Consider the following 21,223-nt stretch of genomic DNA (forward strand, 5'->3'; position numbering starts at 1 on the left):
CTTATATTGTTAAAAGTATTGGGACACCTGCCTTTACACGCACATGAACTTTATTGGCATCCCAGTCTTAGTCCGTAGGGTTCAATATTGAGTTGGCCAACCCTTTGCAGATATAACAGCTTCAACTCTTCTGGGAAGGCTGTCCACAAGGTTTAGGAGTGTGTCTATGGGAATGTATGACGATTCTTCCAGAAGCGCATCTGTGAGGTCAGGCACTGATGTTGGACGAGAAGGCCTGGCTCGCAGTCTCCGCTCTAATTAGTCCGTACAGCTGTTATAGCTGCAAAGGGTGGGTCAACGCAATATTGAACCCTACGGACTAAGACCGGGATGCCAATAAAGTTCATGTGCGTGTAAAGGCAGGTGTCCCAATACTTTTGACCGTATAGTGTACTGTGTGTATTAATTGACACCCCAAAAATGCACTCCAGATCTGCTCTGGATAAGTTTCTGCATGCACGTTTTTGGCGCATTCCAGTGCGTTTTTGATATGTTTCCTGATGCATTCTTCTTTTTCTGCTTTTTTTCCTGTTTTTTTTTTTCACTATACTGGGGTCCAGTGCATTTTTGATGCGTTTGAGTACATTCTGGTGTGTTTCTGATGCGTTTTACTGCGTTCCAGTACAGTCCACTACAGAAAAAATTCAGCACGTTCTGTGTTTTTTTCTGGAACTGGAAAGCCCTGGAACTGACCGCACTGGTGTGAACTATGCCATTGGAAACCATATAACCTACTTTCCATGCTTTTTTGATGCAGAAAAAGAATGCACTGGACTGCATGGGGAGAACTGGCCCTAAGGCTAGGTTTAGACATGTGGCAGCCCTTGATGCGCCTCTGAAAAGTGATCTGCACTGGATTATCTTGAAGAGGTGTTTGACAAGTGGTGAAGAGGCGATATATCCCTTCGGTTCCAGTTTCAACCCTGTAAATCACAAATACAAGAGAAACTGCCACTCAAAAGCCTCCTGCTTGAACTTTTTTTTGGTTCTCCTCTCGCTGTAGTTGCCAGCTCCTCCAAGAGCATGTTTTAATCCCAACAGCCAACTTAGGGGAACACTCAACTACAATCAGCTACATCCACTGGTAAACACACAAAGACTTTAGGTACAGTCCCTGCATTTTGGTCATGCTCTTGAGCTCTATGATTAAGCCCAATCATGATGAAACGCATCAGAGGGACATGGCCAAGATGCAGGGGACTGTAGCTAAAGCCTCTTTTTTTCCAGTCAGTGGCGTTGGAGTTCAGGGGGTGAGGACTTCACCGGGTGACACCCTCAAGACGGGTGGCACCAGTGGGGGCCCGCACATTAGGGGCGCAGGGGTGCCGCCCCCCTAATCCATGCACCCGGCCCCTAATCTCCATGCAGGACACTGGACGCATGGATTTCATTGTGAGTTTTTTTCTTTGAAGCACATGATTAGAGCCTGAGGCTCTAATTGGCTTCAGAAAGGGTTGGCTCGGGGGGCGCAGAGCCCACCGACTTGTGTGACAGTAGCAAAATAATATTCGCTAATGTCTTCCTGCTTCTCCTCCCGGCCAATCAGGAAGCGGGTCCTGAGACCCAAATTGGCCAGGGAGTCTTGAGACCTGCCATTATATGAATTCAGCGCAACTGTGCGTGGCTCCTCCCATCAGTTGTTCCTAGAAAACTGAATGAAAAAAACACCACCATGTCAGAAGGACTATACGTGTCAATGGAACACAAGTGCGGTGACATCGCTGCACTTGAAGTCTATTGATACTTCCTCCAGCCCTGTAACTGAGGCTGGGTTCACGCTAGACTCAGACATCGCATGTGATTTTGTCTGTGCTTTGTGAATTCAGCCAGACAAATTGTGTGACTGAAATTGCATCATATTTGCACCAAAATGGTGCAGGACCCTTTTTTTGGTCTGCACTGGAATCAGATTGCATGGGTGCTCACTGCAGCTGGAGGAATAGTCTTCAGGAGCAAGAGTATTGCATCCACAATCCACTGATTATGGTTGGAATGCTTTGTTGGCAGGCAAAAATAAAAAAAATAAAAAATAAATGCAATTTTTTTTAAAATAAGCTATTTTTTTTTTTATTATTTCTTTATTTTTGCATTTATTATATATATGTTTTTCCATTTACAATACAGTATCCATTCATTTTATTTTATTCGTATTTTGCATTTATTACTTTTGTGTTGTATTTATTTATTTAGCTTTCTTGTGCAATTATTATTATATTTTTTTTTTTTTGCAAATGGTGAACGTATCCACCTTTCACGTGAATGGAAATATACTAACTACTACTAATTAACCTTTAAAAAAAACCCATATGCACAAACTTGCATTCCTGGTATTCCACTGAGCTGCTTTCTAACTCCACCAGGCTGTTTCCCAACATGTGGAGAGTGACAGGTTAACCTGGGCCAGGTCTCTACTGTCACATTGAAGAATGACACCACCCTCCTAGCTGTGACGGGGCGGGAGGGAGTTGCCTGATGTGCTTTCATGCTTCTGTCCAGGTAAGCAGCACAAATATCTGCCATGAATGCTGCCTGACAAGTCAAGTAGGAAGCTACAGGTGAGATGAGCCAGAGAAGAAGCTGCACTTGAGTTTGTCCTTGTGTTATGTTAGTGCAGGTGATCAGAAGACAGCTGTTATCCAGAGAGGAAATCAGAGAGGGGCTGTCATCCAGAGAGCAGAGGAAAGGGGAGCTGTCATCCAGAGAGCAGAGGAAAGGGGAGCTGTCATCCAGAGAGCAGAGTAAAGGGGAGCTGTCATCCAGAGAGCAGAGGAAAGGGGGAGCTGTCATCCAGAGAGCAGAGGAAAGGGGGAGCTGTCATCCAGAGAGCAGAGGAAAGGGGAGCTGTCATCCAGAGAGCAGAGTAAAGGGGAGCTGTCATCCAGAGGGCAGAGGAAAGGGGAGCTGTCACCCAGAGAGCAGAGGAAAGGGGAGCTGTCATCCAGAGCAGAGCAGAAGGGAGCTATCATCCAGCTCTTCTGACACTTGTGGACAAAGGAGGATTACTCCACCAGGACATCTCCAGCTACAGGAAAAGGGAGGAGAGATTTAACAGCACTTCCACTGTCAGATCATCAGAGCTTAAACCCCTTCTTAGTCTGTCTCAGGGACATGTGTGCGAATGAGTAATCTTACTACATGGAGCAAGCCAACTGACTGAGTTCAACAAGAGGAGACTGGAGGAGCATACATTTCTGTAATCCACAGACAGATCTCTGCTGAATGACAAGATGATGAGATACAAAACTGCGTCCACCGTCACAACAACATCAGAGCCAGGCGCTGCCCCGAAATCTGTAAGTACAAAGTCAACTGCCACAAAGTTTTTTTTACTATTTCTATTTTTAGTTTAGGAAATCACCTATCATTTCCCAGAGCTAAGACAGTTACCAAGCTTTTGTATCAGATTAGCGGGCTGTGTTATGGCTGTTTTTATTTCACATATATATTTTACCTTTTTATATTTTTATTTGTTTTTAAATTAAGGATAAGAAATAAAATTGCATGCGTTACCTTCCAGTTAAAGTAACAAAACAAAGGAAAATACAGCAATATGTTCTGCTTTTTAACATGTATTGTAAACCTGTTGCGTCCAGTCAATAATGGGTTGGGAGTGATGTAGGTTAACCCTTGATCTTCTATTCATCATTATATATAAAAAAAAATAATAATTTATACAATTTTTTAATTTTATTTTTTTTGTCTGATTGGAAAAGACAAGAATTTTGGGTATGGTTTTATGCACTTTAAATCCTTAAGCATTATTATATTGAACCAGGTAGCTAAATACGTTGTAAATGATTGATTAGTTATATAGTGTTGTCATAAAAGCAGACTTCCTGTATATTTTTCAATATTGGTGATTAGGGATGAGCCGAACATACCTGGCTTCAGTTCGGGGTGTGTTAAACATTACTAAAGTTTTAATGCAGAACCCCACTGAAGGTATTCGAGCCAAATATAAAAAAACGAAAAGAAACAAACAGTAAAGCTGGCCATACACCTTACAATTTTCTTATTCAATTTTCTTTAGATTTACCTTTAACTATGTAGTATAAGGGCCTTTCCGATTGCATACAAATTGAAAGTGTTTAGGTTTGACCTCCTATTATATGGTTTTGGTAAATCTAAAGGAAAGTTGTACAAGAAAATTGTATAATGTATGGCCAGCCTTAGGGTCATTTCTAGGTTAAGGTAGGCCATGGTGAAAGGAAAGAAAATAGCTTGATTCCCCCATCAAAACAGTGTCAGGCTGGATTCACACATGCGATGTGGGAACCAGCGCTATTCCTGTGCGGGTTCCTGCATTACATGTCACTCACGGGCAGTTTACACTTCCTTCTGTGAACTGCCGCAGGTGTCAATAGAAAGGAAATGACACCCTCTGTCAAATGGTATAGGAATCGGATCGCATGGGTTTGCGGTCCAATTCCGGTGCGGACCTTAAAAAGGGTCCTACACCATTTTGGTGCAAATGACTGACTGAATTTGTGATCTGCACAGCAATGCGGTGCGAATCCCATGCAATGTCTGTGTTCGCACCAGTGTGAACTCGGCCTCAATGTTGACAGGGGGATTCCCTCCTGCAGTGCTATTGTTCTCTGTCTTTAGGGAGAGCAGGAGCCTTCCCCACCTGCAAAGTACACTGATCACTGCTGGCAGCTATAGCCGCTGGCAGTGATTGGGCATTAAAAAAAAAAAAACGCAGACAGGCTGGTTTTACTGAAGTCGATTGATGGATTAATACAACCAGCCTGCCCAAAGATGGATCAAAATTCGTCCGGTCCCTGCTGAACTTAACAGGCAAGAAATTGTCAAACAAATGGCATGGGGGTGGGGACAACCCTGGGGAACATGTCCCAAAGCACAAAAAAAAATGTTAAAAAATTCTGTTTGGAAAGCAGTGATCTTAATAATAATGCTTAAAGGTCAACAATAAAAATGCAAAATTTCTTAAAATAACATGCCTGGGGGTGCCCTTAACCTGCCTGTGAAGTGCCACATCTGTACATAGACAACCTATGACCTCTGATAGTTTTTACCCCCTATAACCAGGCCATTTTTTTCTATTTAGTACTGTGCTACTTTAATTGGTAGTTGCATGATCATGCAACCGCTGTATGCAAATGAAATTGATATAATTTTCTCACACAAATAGAGCTTTCTTTTGGTCGCCACTGCTTTTTTTTTTTTTTTTTTTTTTTTTTTTTTTTTTAATATAAATAAGAAAAGACCATAAATCTGAAAGAAAAAACCAAAACAATTTGTTTACTTTCTGTGTATTGTATACTTGTAATGGCGGTGATCAGTGACTTATAGTGGGACTATGATGTCGGCGGACAATCTGACACTAACTGATGCTGCGTGGGAACTGACATCACCAGTGACACTGAGACCCCTTTCATAATGGAGGTGTTTTTCAGGCGCTAAAGGGCTAAAAATAGCACCTGAAAAATTAATCTCCTGCAGCCCCAGTGCTTTCACACTGGGGCGGTGCGCTTGCAGGACATTAGAAAAAGTCCTGGAAGCAGCATCTTTGGAACGGTTTAGGAGCAGTGTATACACCGCTCCTGCCCATTGGCACCGCTGCTGAAGCACCTGCAAAGCGATTCGGCAGCAGCATGTAAACCTAGCTAGCGGCCGAAAAGCGGCGCTTTACTGCTAACGCGGCCGTGCTGTGGGTATGAAAGGGGCCTAATACAGTGCACTGTCTCTGTACTAATAACACTGGCTGGGAAGGGGTTTACATCTCGGGGGGGGGGGGGAATAAAGGGGTTAATTGTGTGCCTAACAAGTGTTGATGTGTTAATGTGTGTTTTATGTGCTTTTTTTTTTTTTTTTAACTAAAAATTAGTTTGTTCCTTCTCCTTGCTAAGAAACAAAGAGATTGCTCCCTCTGTACAGAGCCCTGTTTTGTTTATCAACACAAGGCTCTGTGCCATGATTGGACACAGCCAATCAGCATGTCTCAGCCATGCATCATTGGTCAGGACCTACTGATAAATTCCTGCTGTGTCCAATCGCAGCGGGAGTTGGTGGGGGGGACTCGGAAGCAGCGACGCATAGGTACATCACTGTGCCTGTAGGAGCCGTCTGTCCGCAGTACAATGCAGGAGGGCAATCCTGAAGTGCTTAAATTGCCAGCAAATGACAACTTTGTTCTGTTTGTTAACAAAGCGGCTGGGAGTGCCCTTCATTTATACCAGCCCCATATTCTAATTGAAGGTCTGGCATGGCTTTTAGGGGGAACCCCATATAAAAATCAAGGAATAAAAAGTCTGGGGTTCCCCTCAAAAAACCATAGTGTATTTCCTGGCAGGCCAGGAAAGAAAGAAAAGAGTGTGCGCCCCCCCCCCCCCACCTTTCCTGAACCAACATGGGGGGGTTGGGTGGCATCTTGCAAGGGGGGACCCCCTGGACAAAGGACAAAGGGCCTCTTCCCCACAACCCTAACCTAGTGGTTGTGGGATTCTGCAGATGGGGGGCTTATCAGAATCTGGGGCACCCATATATGCCCCCCCCCCCCATATGAATGAGTAAGGGGTAAGTTTTTTTAATTTAAAAAAAATGTCCCATGCCGATAGGTGATGTCTCTGGTTGTGAAGGAAAACCACTGACAGCAGAAGAAGGAAACGTGTATATATATCAGTGGGAGAAAAAGACCAACTCAGAAACTAAATTCAGTCCAGACTTGTGTTTTGGACTGAACTGAGAGCTCCACCCTATTGCTGATACCTAGCGGTTCAAACTGTACAAAAAAAACCAAAACATTTGGATGGCATTATCCCAAAGGACTGTCACTTAAAGGTGTAAACACTGGCTTGGGACAGATTATTTGCATGATATATATTATTAGTCCTGTACGTGACCTGTGGCTACCATACCTTATGACAGGTACATCATCCTAAAGGGAAACCGTCATGACAAAATAATGATTGCCATTCATGACCTCTGTATTTAGGAATGCTAGTTCCAGCCCTGATGATGCATTGGCTTCATAATGATACTGTCTATATAAAGAGATAAGGAATACAGAGACTCATTTACAGCTTGCGTATATGTGGCATTTACAAGAGGTCTCACTCATCCTGTTGAATTTTCATGTTGAATGCAATCATTTTATGAAGGTTCTTTCTGCTAAAGCAGATGGAGTGAGACTCTGTGGTTCCTGCATGTAAATGCAGGACGATCTTGGTATTAAAAACCATAGGAGATGCTCTATAATAGCAATGGTTCTCAACCTTAGTGACACCGGGGTCCAGTAAAATTTTCTAAAACTGTCCATGTCCCAATAATTTAAAAAAGTCAATTCTCATACAACATAAGTATAGGAATGAATAAATGTGATTTATTCAGTCAAAATATTACTGTAATCTAAATAGACAAAATTCCAGAAAAAGTGTTCTCTCTGTCTGTCTCTGTCTCTGTCTCTGTCTGTGTCTCTCTCTCTCTCTCTCTCTCTTCTTTTTTTTCTGGTTGTCAATCTTAATCTCCCTCATCCCCATTTTTTAATTTTCTTTCTCTCTATCTATCCTTCCATCACTGTGCGCATCCCAAAGCTCAAATTCTCTCAGTTTTGTGAAAGGGACTGAGGACAGAGATTCCCCAGTCCCTTTCTCTGTTGCCCGAGCTGCACTGGACAGGGAATGCATGTGAAGTGCTCTGTGCTGAGCAGCTTCCTGTTTATTCAAAAACCCCGGGGAGTAGGTGGGGTGTAGGCATGTTTGGTGGGCTGTATGGGGCCCCATGATTTTTAACAGCGGCCCTGAGGCCATGGCCCAGTGGTTGAGAACCACTACTCCTATAGAAAACCAATACAGAAAGAAGCATCCACTTACAAATAAAGCCTCGTTTGGGGTGGACTGTCCAGGAAACTGTACAGCCATGGGTTTTATAAGGTTTCAGACACAAAGAACACTGCAATAAAAGGGCACTATGGAAATACAAGTGTATGACTATTCCAGTTATAACCAACAGAAATGTTTATAAGTTCTGTGAAGACATATTCTGTTCTTCTTGATGCTAACACAAGAAAGTACACCATAAAATGTCCAACAAGTATTAATGGAATGTATGATGTATTGGAGTTCTCCACAGCAGAATCAGGCCTTAATATAGCGATGTATATGTATTCCTAATGGAAAGTTCATCACAAGGAATACATTTGTTTAGATTATATCGCTATATGCAATTCTTTACCAGTGCAGACCTTTCTTGCTAAATGTAAGCAAATAATTCAGAGCCTATTCAGAGACAGCTAAGCAGCAGGAAGGAAACCCTGTTTTATTATATGATGTGTTCACCAGTAATTACCTGAACTCTGATGTCTTTTCATTTTGGTATACTGCTAAATTTTCATAAAGTTATATTCTGTTTAAAGTCTTCTACATCTGCCACCCTAGTGACATGCCATTTGCCATTTCCTTTACATTTACCTTCAACTACAGTGGGGACGCAAAGTATTCAGACCCCCTTAAATTTTTCACTCTTTGTTATATTGCAGCCATTTGCTAAAATTATTTAAGTTAATTTTTTTCCTCATTAATGTACACACAGCACCCCATATTGACAGAAAAAAACAGAATTGTTGACATTTTTGCAGATTTATTAAAAAAGAAAAACTGAAATATCACATGGTCCTAAGTATTCAGACCCTTTTCTGTGACACTCATATATTAAACAGGTGCTGTCCATTTCTTCTGATCATCCTTGAGATGGTTCTATACCTTCATTTCAGTCCAGATATGTTTGATTATACTGATTGGACTTGATTAGGAAAGCCACACACCTGTATATATAAGACCTTACAGCTCACAGTGCATGTCAGAGCAAATGACAATCATGAGGTCAAAGGAACTGCCCGAAGAGCTCAGAGACAGAATTGTGGCAAGGTACAGATCTGGCCAAGGTTACGAAAAAATTTCTGCTGCACTTAAGGTTCCTAAGAGCACAGTGGCCTCCATAATCCTTAAATAGAAGTCGTTTGGGATGACCAGAACCCTTCCTAGAGCTGGTCGTCCGGCCAAACTGAGCTGTCGGGGGAGAAGAGCCTTGGTGAGAGAGGTAAAGAAGAACTCAAAGATCACTGTGGCTGAGCTCCAGAGAGGCAGTCGGGAGATGGGAGAAAGTTGTAGAAAGTCAACCATCACTGCAGCCCTCCACCAGTCGGGGCTTTATGGCAGAGTGGCCCGACGGAAGCCTCTCCTCAGTGCAAGACACATGAAAGCCCGCATGGAGTTTGCTAAAAAACACCTAAAGGACTCCAAGATGGTGAGAAATAAGATTCTTTGGTCTGATGAGACCAAGATAGAACTTTTTGGCCTTAATTCTAAGCGGTATGTGTGGAGAAAACCAGGCACTGCTCATCACCTCTCCAATACAGTCCCAACAGTGAAGCATGCTGGTGGCAGCATCATGCTGTGGGGGTGTTTTTCAGCTGCAGGGACAGGACAACTGGTTGCAATCGAGGGAAAGATGAATGTGGCCAAGTACAGGGATATCCTGGACAAAAACCTTCTCCAGAGTGCTCAGGACCTCAGACTAGGCCGAAGGTTTACCTTCCAACAAGACAGTGACCCTAAGCACACAGCTAAAATAACGAAGGAGTGGCTTCACAACAGCTCCGTGACTGTTCTTGAATGACCCAGCCAGAGCCCTGACTTAAACCCAATTGAGCATCTCTGGAGAGACCTAAAATTGGCTGTCCATCAACGTTTACCATCCAACCTGACAGAACTGGAGAGGATCTGCAAGGAGGAATGGCAGAGGATCCCCAAATCCAGGTGTGAAAAACTTGTTGCATCTTTCCCAAAAAGACTCATGGCTGTATTAGATCAAAAGGGTGCATCTACTAAATACTGAGCAAAGGGTCTGAATACTTAGGACCATGTGATATTTCAGTCTTTCTTTTTTAATAAATCTGCAAAAATGTCAACAATTCTGTGTTTTTCTGTCAATATGGGGTGCTGTGTGTACATTAATGAGGAAAAAAATGAACTTAAATGATTTTAGCAAATGGGTGCAATCTAACAAAGAGTGAAAAATTTAAGGAAGTCTGAATACTTTCCGTCCCCACTGTATGTAATGCCAGGACCTGCCTGATTGCATACAAACTGAAAGTGTTTAGGTTTGACCTCATACTGTATTATATGGTTTTGGTAAATCTAACAGAAAATTGAATAAGAAAATTGTATAATGTATGGCCAGCCTAAGGCTAGTTGTGAGTTCAGACAGGACATTCCCATACCTCCCAACATTTTGAGATGGGAATGAGGGACACCTATCAACAAAAGTATGCAGGCATAGGTCAAACCCCTTGCCACGCCCCTTAAAGGAGAATTGCATAAAAAAGATTGTCCCTTTTGCGAATCGCTGCGGGTGTCAATACACCAGATCAGTTCACAGATCGCAGTGCGAACTGTGAACTCGCACAGGAATCAGATCGCATGGGTGAGAAAACCCATGCAATCCGATTCCAGTGCGGGAAAAAAAAGGCCCTGCACTATTTTCCTGCAAATCCAATGCGAGTTAGATATAGTGTGAACCCAGGCTCAAGGTCATTTCCAGGGCTGCACTCTGAGAGCAGGATTTGGTTGCTATCCTATGACTCAAAAGTGAAACAGTCATTTTTCAGTGTCTTCTCATTCTTGGTAATGTTACTCATTGTGGTACCCCTTACCAATAACCCATCTTCTACTTAACGTCTCAATGACAGTGTCAAAATGCAAAAATGGCAAAAACAGCAAATTATTCTACCTTCCTGAATTAGGATATCAGCTGATTTACATTTAGGTAGATTTCCCAAATTAAGAAACTAAGATACAATTAATAATAATATGTAGATGGAGTTCTAAACAACTTTTCTATTAGAAACTGTAGAAGAGTTCTAATTACACCACCTATAATCTACAAGGAACTTCTTACTGCCGGTTCACACAGGGGCAACATGACTTGCAGGCCGACTCTGTGAGGCAACCTGCACACGACTTCAGCGGCGACTTGCAAAACGACTTCTGTATAGAAGTCAATGCAAGTCGCCTGAAGTCGCCCCAAAAGTAGTACAAAAGTAGTACAGGAACCTTTTTCTAAGTTGGAGCGACTTGAGTCGCTTCGATTAGAATGGTTCCATAGTAAAGAACGGGACGCGACTTGTCAGGCGGCTAAGTCGCCTGACAAGTCGCCCCTGTGTGAACCGGGGCTTAGTGTTATGATTGAACAAAACTAATTCCACAGCTAAAATACATTTGTAGTAACTAGCATACAGAATGCTGTTGAGAGAATTTATAGCACCTCTGTAAGACAGTGAATTATACAACCTCTTTCTGGTAGCGGGTCTGATTGGAGGTACAGAGGGTCAGAGATTCAGAGGTCAATGAGAACATTAATGGTTTATGGAATTACTCATTCAAACTCAAGTAAGTGCAGAGGCTGATATTGTAAGAAATTGTCTTAAATGCTCTTATCTAAAGAATCATTTGGATTTTGATCAATTAAAAGTATTGTAAAAGCAGATGATTACTGAGAGTATAGAAGACTTTGATACCTGTAATAAAAAATCTTAGGACTGAACTAGAGCACGTGGGTGATTTTGATCAACTGCCACTGAGCAGGGTATGCACCTGCTGTAAATCACCTTCTTTGCATTGTTTTGTAGATAAAAGTACTTAAGTTACTCAGTAGCCTAAACTTAAAATTGCTAGGCCTATAAAGTACCATGATTCCCCCTGTTTTCTTTACTCCTACCCTTATCTCCTTTATCCCCCTGGGACTTAATTGCTATGCCTTATCCTTCTATTCCTCTTATGGACTCCTCCTTTCTTTCTCTTTCTTCTTTTCTATCCTGATATGCTTGGTTACACATTAGACTATGGCCAGGCAAGATGACACAGCAGGTCATTCTGTTGCCTGATTATCATCTTTACTCATAATGGTTTCGTATACATAGGGTTTGATGTACCCAAACTGGAGAGTGCAAAATCTGGTGCAGCTGTGCATGGTAGCCAATCCGCTTTTAATTTCAGCTTGTTCAATTAAGCTTTGTTAAACGCAATTCCAGGACCTCCAGTACTGAATGTACTGTATGTCATGGCAAGAGGTGCTAGGGTGTGCTGGAGGGTCTATTAATGCAGACTGCTGGGGGATATATTGTTACTGGAGGAGATATATTTTTACATGGTGGTCTATTGTTTCTGGGGAGCTAGGCCAGTAGAAGTAGCTGAAGCTCCAAGCACGTAGCCTGCCTATTCAGTACAGTGTTCCCAGCTGTCTCTCTACTTCTAGTGACGCCATTTCCGTGTGTTCCATGATGGTTCAGTTTGACTTCCTCAAGGTCACAGGATGTGCTACAGACCTTTCTCTACCCCAGCAGCCTGTGGATGCAGTTTGAAAGACACAAGAGACCAGAGTGACACTATACACCAGATGAGCATTGTTTTAACTTCTAGCCTGTGAGTGTTATGCAATTTTTTATTAAACATTTTACACTAATACTACACTCAGGTGGCGTTATGTATGTATGTATGTATGTATATATATATATATATATATATATATATATATATATATATATATATATATAATATATTTTTTTTTTTTTCTTTTCAAATATTTTGTCAAAAAGGAAATGTACAGACAATAGTCCCAAAGATACTGTACATGAACATGACATATTATACAAAATCAAGAAGAGAATAGAACATTTGGTTTAGGAGGGCTATCCTCCTAACAGGCCAAGAAGGGTAGGCAAATGCCAGAGCATGTTGAACAAAATAACAAAAGGGGTAAAAAGTTTGGAGACTTATGCCCCGTACACACGGTCAGATTTTCTGACGGAAAATGTGTGATAGGACCTTGTTGTCAGAAATTCCGACCGTGTGTAGGCTCCATCACACATTTTCCATTGGATTTTCCGACACACAAAGTTTGAGAGCAGAATATAAAATTTTCCGACAACAAAATCCGTTGTTGGAAATTCCGATCGTGTGTACACAAATGCGACGGACAAAGTGCCACGCATGCTCAGAATAAATAAAGAGATGAAAGCTATTGGCCACTGCCCCGTTTATAGTCCCGACGTACGTGTTTTACGTCACCGCGTTTAGAACGATCGGATTTTCCGACAACTTTGTGTGACCGTGTGTATGCAAGACAAGTTGGAGCCAACATCCGTCGGAAAAAATCCTAGGATTTTGTTGTCGGAATGTCTGAACAAAGTCCGACCGTGTGTACGGGGCATTAGAGGTGTATAGGTACTGGGACACCCCAAAACAAGCTCTAAAGAAAAGTAGTAGCGGCTCTTTGGTACATCGACATGGTTGTGTACCAAAAAGCCTAAAGCTATGTACACACGATAGGATTTTCCGACAACAAAACGTGGATTTTTTTTCCGAAGGATGTTGGCTCAAACTTGTCAAGCATACACACGGTCACACAAATGTTGTCGGAAATTCCGAACGTCAAGAACACGGTGACGTACAACACGTACGACGAGCCGAGAAAAATTAAGTTCAATAGCCAGTGCGGCTCTTCTGCTTGATTCCGAGCATGTGTGGACTTTTGTGTGTCGGAATTGTGTACACACACTCTGAATTTCTGACAACAAATGTTCTATGGAGCATGCACACGGTCGGACTTTCCGACAACAAGCTCACATCCAACATTTGTTGTCGGGAAATCCTATTGAGACTGTAGTTTGGGGTGGATGGTGACATCATGCCCAAAGGCTGGCCTAGCAGTAGGCTTGCGCCGGAGATGGGGAAGCTGCAGGTAAAATGACAAGAGAGGGGTGGGAAGGGAGACATTTTTTTTTTTTTTTCATAAGGACATGTGGACTTTAAACTCTAGTTGCATTGCCTATGGACTTTACTATTTCTTGTTTTATATGTGTCTTATTATTCACGGTTGCACTGTCTTTGCGCCAGTAATCACTGTAATTATTGTTACTGAGAAGGTCTATTGTTGCTGGCTGCTGGGAGATCTGTTGTTGCTGCTCAAGGTCTTTGTTGCTGGGGTGGTATTTTTTTGCAGGGGTCCATTGTTTCTGGAGTAGATCTATTGTTGCTGGGGAGTCTATTGTTGCTGGGGAGTCAATTGTTGCTGGCTGCAGGGGATCTATTTTACGGCTTTTCTTGTTTCCATTAACAAATTCCATACAAATTACCTAGCACCACAAAATGATACTTGGCTCTGTCTTTTCTAAACGGGGCGGTACTGAGAGGTGGGAGGGGGTGGGATTAAGAAAAGGTGCTCAGAGATGGGTAGGGGGCGGAGACCTGAATTGACTCGCAAAGGGGGAGTTCCTGCACCTATTCTCTGAGAAAAAAAGCCCTGTTGGTTTCTATGCATAGCTGCATTAGATATAGGATATATTTCATAAGTACATGTATATCTGGTTTTGTACCTTATTATTGCCAATGTAGCCATAACCATTCAATTTTTTCTGTTCAACAATGCCTTTTTGTTCTTTGTATGCTTCTAAATCTCTTTTTTTTTTTTTTCTTATTTTGAAAAACACATTTAATAAACATTGATTACCTGTAAAATTGCCCATGTAGTTTAGTTGTTAACGTGTCTGGAACAAAGGCCCACTGTGATTCTGCTGTCAGGTACAGCTAGTGGTTGAAAGGATTATCGGAGTCCCACCATTTGTCATCTCCAGTGATTGTCTTTACAGGTGTGGCACATTTTTACAGTAGGAAAACGACTACTTGCGAAGACATTACTGATCATTTTTGCTCTACATTTGCACACACACACACACACACAAAGAAATGTTGCTTTTTGACCACATGCCAAACACAAGTGCTATGCTCTCCGACCTTTGTCAGTAAATTTATGTTGGCAAAGACAGTTTGAGAATGTGACTTTAACACCTGTTTTCAAGTAGTTCTGCATGCACAGGTCTGGCAAAAGCCTCTACAGAGAAGCGGAAGTTGGGTGTTAGCTCAGCATTGTCTAATTTTGTATTATTTTCAATAATAATACAGTATATTATCCTGGATTAGTTGCAGTGTAATGTGGATGATGAAACTGAAGTGTTAAGAGTGGGAAACATTGTAGCAGCATAGGTATTTTACATAGTGAGTTGTTTGTTGTGTGCTACACCAGTTATGCCTGAGGCAGTGCATGATGAATGCAGACTTACAAGCTTGCACAAAGTAGTTATTTTAGTATTATTCAATGTAAGTCATTTTGTGTTTTCCTACTTAAGCGTTTAACTTAGAATACAGAGAATTTACCTTTTTTGAAGTTTGGATATAATATCATGGCAAATGTTAGCTTAAGTTACTGTATATACAGTATGTTAGGCCACTATACACACCAATGCCTTTCAACTTTCTGAGATGGGAAAGAGGAACACAATATAACATAAAGTATGTGTAGGCAAATGATACACCCCTGACAAGCCTCCTATGCACACAGACCATGACAAAAAATAATATTCAATATATGACTGGTTACACTCACAAGTGCTTTTTTGATGTAGCGATATGGACTGTTACCAGAAAGCTTCGTACCTTTTAGTGTTCTAAACATTGTTTGTCCCCATGATTATTCGTGCAGCCAGTGACCTCCTATCTGTGTGTCAACAGAGTGAGTTATGGGGCGTATATTCCTCTTTGAATCTGCTGCTATGCATCCATGTACCTTAAGACTACAAATCTCAGGGAACCTTGCAGTGGCCTGAAGGTTGCTGGGAGAGATGATAAAAGGAGCTGAGAAGCCCGCACACACTCTCTTCCTCCTGGGCCTGAGGCAAGACAGACCTCTCCGTATGACAGAGAGAGGTCGCGGCCTACCATGCGGAACGCTACTCCCACCACAAGGCCTACTCCTGTTACCTGCTGTTGGACATCCTGTTACTAGCATCACTTACAGCGCCTACCCATCGGTACGGACGTGTGGGGAAAGTCACTAGAGAAGGCTGAGACAGAGAATCCATTGCTGGAGTGTTGCCATCCGTATTCCTGTCTAGAAGACCTTGGATCGATTTGGGTTGTTGGTGAGAGAGCATTCTGCTCAATCTTCATCTATTCACTACCACCAGTACAGAACACCGTGCACACACATCTCTATCCAAGAATATTTTACCGCGTTGCTGGAACACTGTGCTCAGATGCCTTAGGGCTTCACCACTCAGAACCTATTGTTTCATCTACAATCAAATAGATTACAGTTAACGAGCTCCAGCTAGCTAGCGAAGAATAACAGATCTGCAACGTGGAACTCTATTGTCATTACTTATAGGAAGCCTATATAACACCAGCGGGAGACTAGCTCTCTCATTAGAATAGCATAGGCTGTCTAGATTACATCTAAGTGTGGCCACATATGTAGTTATCCAAAACATCCACTAGGAGGTGACTTTGGATCTGAATATAGTGTACACTTGTGTATATAGCATTATCCATTGTTTAACCACTGTTGTGTCTTCGGGAGGAATCTGTTTGCTAAGTTGGTGTTGTTATCCCAGCTCAGCTGATCTATTCCTTCCTTTTGTGAAATAACTTTTTTCAATTTGGGTTCAAGTAAAATATTTCAGAACCTTATATTACTGAGTTGTTTGATTCTTGCTTTATAGTGTTAACCGGATGTCTGAACCCAGAGTGTCAGGTGGGTTGGAAGGTTCACTTGGTCATGGCCGTGCAGATGAGCATGTAGTTCTCAGCAGTCCCCCAAGGGGGGCCGTGCTATGTTTCCAACACTACTTTTCTTTTATACAGGGTTATTTAAAGAACATATAAAACAATTTTGGGACTGGGATGTAATAAAATCATTTTAAAGATTTTTACATAGTTACATTTGGTCTAGATTGGATCATTGTAAATATGTTTATACCATATCTGACCAATCGCCCTGGGAAACTAGAAATCACTGTAGTAAATTCTGCTACTTCACGCTAGTGATTTCACTACTTTCTATGCCCCATGGCGCGCAGATTCCCTGTTGCATTTTAAAAAAAATTTTCTCAATGCATGCAAAGGCTTCTCTGATTGGACAAGGTGGAGATTGTGACATCATCTCCCCACCTCTCCACCTCATCCCACCAGTGATCGCTTTGCATTCAATGAGACAATGCACAGGGGTTCTCTAAATGGCCCACCTGTGTTCCCAATACAGTAGGGTAGCCGCTAAGTATGAGACCTGGAGGCAAGTGGAGATCACTGGAGCAGCAGTGCCTACTACAAAGATTTCCAGCTTCCAGGGGGTTCAGCCAGGTATGGTATTTACATTGATCTAAGTTAGATCAATGTAACTATGTAAAAATATCTATACTCAGAATTCTTCTTAATTCCTAATAGTTAAAGTGTATGTAAAGCTGAAACTTTGTTTTTGTTTTTTGGTTTATGCTAGAGTGGGGAAGGGTCAGATCCTCTGCCAAGTTTTTATTGCTTTCTGTGTCCCAGCTGGGACACAGAAAGCAACTATTTGTCCTGGTGACCATTATCTCTTAGAAAGTGAGGGGGAATTCTGGCTTTTATATGAGCAGAGTGATAGAACTTGTTTATTCCCAGTATGCTGCACAGGGGGTTTCTGCAAGGTTGAGGAAGGGCTAGCTCGAAAACCAAAATGATGAATACCAGAGGTCATGAAGTACCAAATGTAAAAAGAGGAGCTCCAGTAGCAGAGAAAGGTGTAAAGCAGTTATTGCTAGAAAAGCAGGGTGATTGCTGAGGAGGAGATCTGACTAGTTTATTGGGTGGGTCTTTTAGGGGGATGCTAGTAGCACGGAGGTATGTTCTGCTCTGATCTTGCACCTACCTCATGGAGAGCACTAAGGTCTAGTGCAGGGGTCTCTAAACTTTCTAAACAAAAGGCTAGTTTACTGTCCTCCAGACTTTAAAGAGTCCAGACTATGGCAGCGGGAGTAAAAAATGCCCCAGCGCAAGTGGGAGTAAACCATGCCCCATCATTGGTTTTATCGGGAGTAGAAATAGAACCTCATCATTGGTGTCTGTGGGAGGAATAATGTCCCACCACTGGTGTCGGTGAATGGAATAGTGCCCCAAGGGCCAGATAGAGGCAAACAAAGGGCCACATCCGGCCCCAGGGCCAAAGTTTGGGGACCACTGCTCTAGAGCAAAGGAAGGGAGCCTATGTCTTTATGGCAGCTGCCCTGGCAAACATCTCCAGGTGTCTGGGGATCCAGTGTTGTTAGGCTTTGTCGGTGATGGCAGATTTGCAAAAGACCAGGAAAAAGAGGGGGGCGAGGGTGGTGGACGGGAGGCAAGCCTCACTCTTCTATACAGTAAGCATTGCTGCTACGATCTCCTCTGTAGATAATGCAGCCATCTTGGTGCCAGCCTGTGCACATGGGTGTTTTGAAGAAAAAGGGCCGTAATGGAATTCAGGGGGCTCCTTGAGCTTCCTGGTCTTCACAGGAGCTCAGAAAAGCTATTGTTCTTCTGAGGCCATCTAAGCCTTTTCCCTGGAAAATGTAAAGAGAGCAAACGATGAGGGTAAATCTTTTAATGGGGTCAAATGTTCTGTGATTACCCATCATTTTATCGAGATTTCCTCTCCCTTTCTGTTGCATTTGAAATCAATGAAGGAAAATCTCCACAGAAGGACATGGACAGCAAAAAACTGTTATAATACAGCAATTACATTATATGTTTGAAATCAAAAAGAGGGACAAGTGAGGAGAAAGAGGGGCAATGGGAATTGGTTCCAAAGCCAAGATAATGCCTCCAAATGAATGACAAGGTAGTTATTGTAGGTTGGCTTCCACCACATGTAAGCACTATAGTGCTTAAGCGTAAGCAAAGTTTTCAATGTAAACTGACAACTACAGTCATAGTAGACACGGTAGGGTTGATTTACTAAAACTGGAGAATGCAAATCTTTCTGCATTGTAGCCAATCAGCTTCTAATTTCAGCTTGTTCAATTAGGCTCGGTTCACACTAGGACGACTTGGGATCCCACTTGTAAGCTCTCAAGTCGCCCCAAGTCGCTCCAAGAAGAGATTTACATTACAGGGAATCAGAGAGTCTTAATTGACACTACTGAAGTCGCTCCGACTTCAGAGCGTACTCCCTGTACTACTTCGATCCGACTTCAAGGCGACCTGTACCATAGAAATCAATGGAAGTCGCCTCCAAGTCGGATCTCCATCTACATTGAAGCGACTTTACAGGGAAAAAATTTAGTTTGCCCAGGCAAACCCCCTCCCTCCCAGAGAGCTGATTATCCTGAGATTGGCTACAGCCAAAGTCGCCTGTCCTGGAGGTGACTTGAAGTCGCGTTGTAATTTGTTTAAAAGTCGCGCTGAAGTCGCGTTGAAGTCGCCTTGCAAAGTCGCGCTGAAATCGTGTTGCCCCTGTGTGAATCGAGCCTTATGCTTTGACAAAAAAAACTGGAAGATGATTAGTTTCTATGCAGAGCTGTACCAGATTTTAGACTCTCCAGTTTTAGTAAACCAGTCCCAATGTGTGTGTATAAATGTGTGTGTGTGTATGTATGTATGTATATGTGTGTATGTAAATGTGTGTGTGTGTATATATATATATATATATATATATATATATATATATATATATATATATATATATACAAATATATACAAACACGCAAACATCTGGATCTTGAGGCTGGGGCTTGGAGCAAAGGTTCCATGTAAAAATGAACACGTACACAACAGTAATGCTTTTTTTTTTTTTTTTAGATTTTAAGGGACAAAATGTAAAACGCTTCCAGTTAATACAGTTCTCTGGGCATTAAGAAACACAACAGTGATCCTTTGTTTTGTAGCATTAGAGTTGCACGGACAAGGTCACATACTTTGTAAAGTTAGACAGTCATGTTAAGATTTTAGCTACATAAACACTGTAACATGGAATTCTAGTTCAATCCAAATCAGTTAGTTAATGCGGAAATCCAGACATTTTAAAAAGCACCAAATATTGCAGTTATGTATTGTATATTCATTAACTATATTATACTGTATGTATTCCTAAATTCAGATATCATAGGTTTTTGAATTTTGTTTTGATACTGGATTCTTATATGCCCCTGCACAACAGGAAGCTGAAAGAGGGAAGGCTGGCAATAGAAGACGGTCAATCTCTGCTGCAATGCAAATTATGTGAGACATTCGGTGAGAACATTCTGACAGGAGGAGAGAGCAGAATGATGACCCATGATGGTGCTGCTGCTCTATCTCTTTCTGACCAGATAGCAGATTAGGGAGTTCCGTGACCTAGCTCTGCTGCTGTAGTGGAGGTCGTGGTGCGTTCTCTGCTGTTTTCCAATGATGCCTGGATCATGACTGCAAAAAAAAAAAATGTTTTGGTGGGGTGCTTGGCCCAGATGTTTATGAGCACAGCTATGAACTCCACCCTTTTGGAGGCTGCCCAGGGTGCTCCTGGAGGTCCCTGGAGCAGTCTTAAGCTAAAGATGATCTATATATAAGGATGAGAGCGCCACAGTAAACATTTATTATCACAACAAGGGATTTTTTTTTTAGGGGACTCACCAAATGCCCCTTTATCAGAGCTTGTATGCTGTCAATGATTGACAATATTACTGGGCAGTTAATTATAGAACCAGCAACTTGTGCTGTGATGACGTAATCTGCATTTCCCATAATTACCTGTCCAGTATTATCAACCATTGCCAGCATACAAACCCTTTTGAAGGAGGATTTGTGAGCCCCTGAAATGCACTGGCTATACTTTCTGGCCTCTGGCCCTGGAACTTTGCAGGAACCAACAAATTGGAGGTAAATCCAGCACAGCTCAAGAAACCCCTTATGCCGCGTACATACGGGTGGATTTTCCGACGGGAAATGTTGGATGTAAGCTTGTTGTCGGAAAGTCCGACCGTGTGTATGCTCCATCGGACATTTGCTGTCGGACTTTCTGCCCACAAATGTTAGCAGGTTCTCAAATTTTCCGCCAACAAAACTTTGTTGGCAGAAAGTCCAATTGTGTGTACACAAGTCCGCGCACAAACGTTCATGCATGCTCAGATTCAAGTACGAGCCGGAAGCGCTCGGTCTTGTAAAACTAGCGTGGACGAGATCACATGACTATTGAACTTCCTTTTTATTGGCTCGTCGTACATATTGTACGTCACTGCGTTCTCACGTTTGGAATTGTTGGCCTACATTTGTGTGACCGTGTGTATGCAAGACAAGTTTGAGCCGACAACCTTCGAACAAAAATCGGTTTTGTTGTCGAAAAATCCTATCGTGTGTACGGGGCATAATATTCTCTGGAGGATTCC

At 42.3% G+C, this 21,223-nt stretch overlaps 1 protein-coding gene across 3 annotated transcripts in view; it reads left to right on the forward strand.

Annotated features, from left to right (window-relative positions):
• The first annotated feature begins 2,430 nt into the window (after positions 1–2,430).
• MYZAP (myocardial zonula adherens protein) overlaps positions 2,431–21,223 on the forward strand; it is a 145,794-nt gene continuing 127,001 nt past the window's right edge. For all 3 annotated transcript variants that reach the window (XM_073618803.1, XM_073618806.1, XM_073618804.1), the window contains exon 1: positions 2,431–3,293. In XM_073618803.1, coding sequence (XP_073474904.1) covers positions 3,228–3,293 — 66 coding nt within the window. In that variant the 5' untranslated portion in view covers positions 2,431–3,227. The remainder of the gene's footprint in view (positions 3,294–21,223) is intronic.

This window comes from Aquarana catesbeiana, linkage group LG03 (genome assembly GCF_042186555.1).
Source record: "Aquarana catesbeiana isolate 2022-GZ linkage group LG03, ASM4218655v1, whole genome shotgun sequence".
Taxonomy (NCBI): domain Eukaryota; kingdom Metazoa; phylum Chordata; class Amphibia; order Anura; family Ranidae; genus Aquarana; species Aquarana catesbeiana.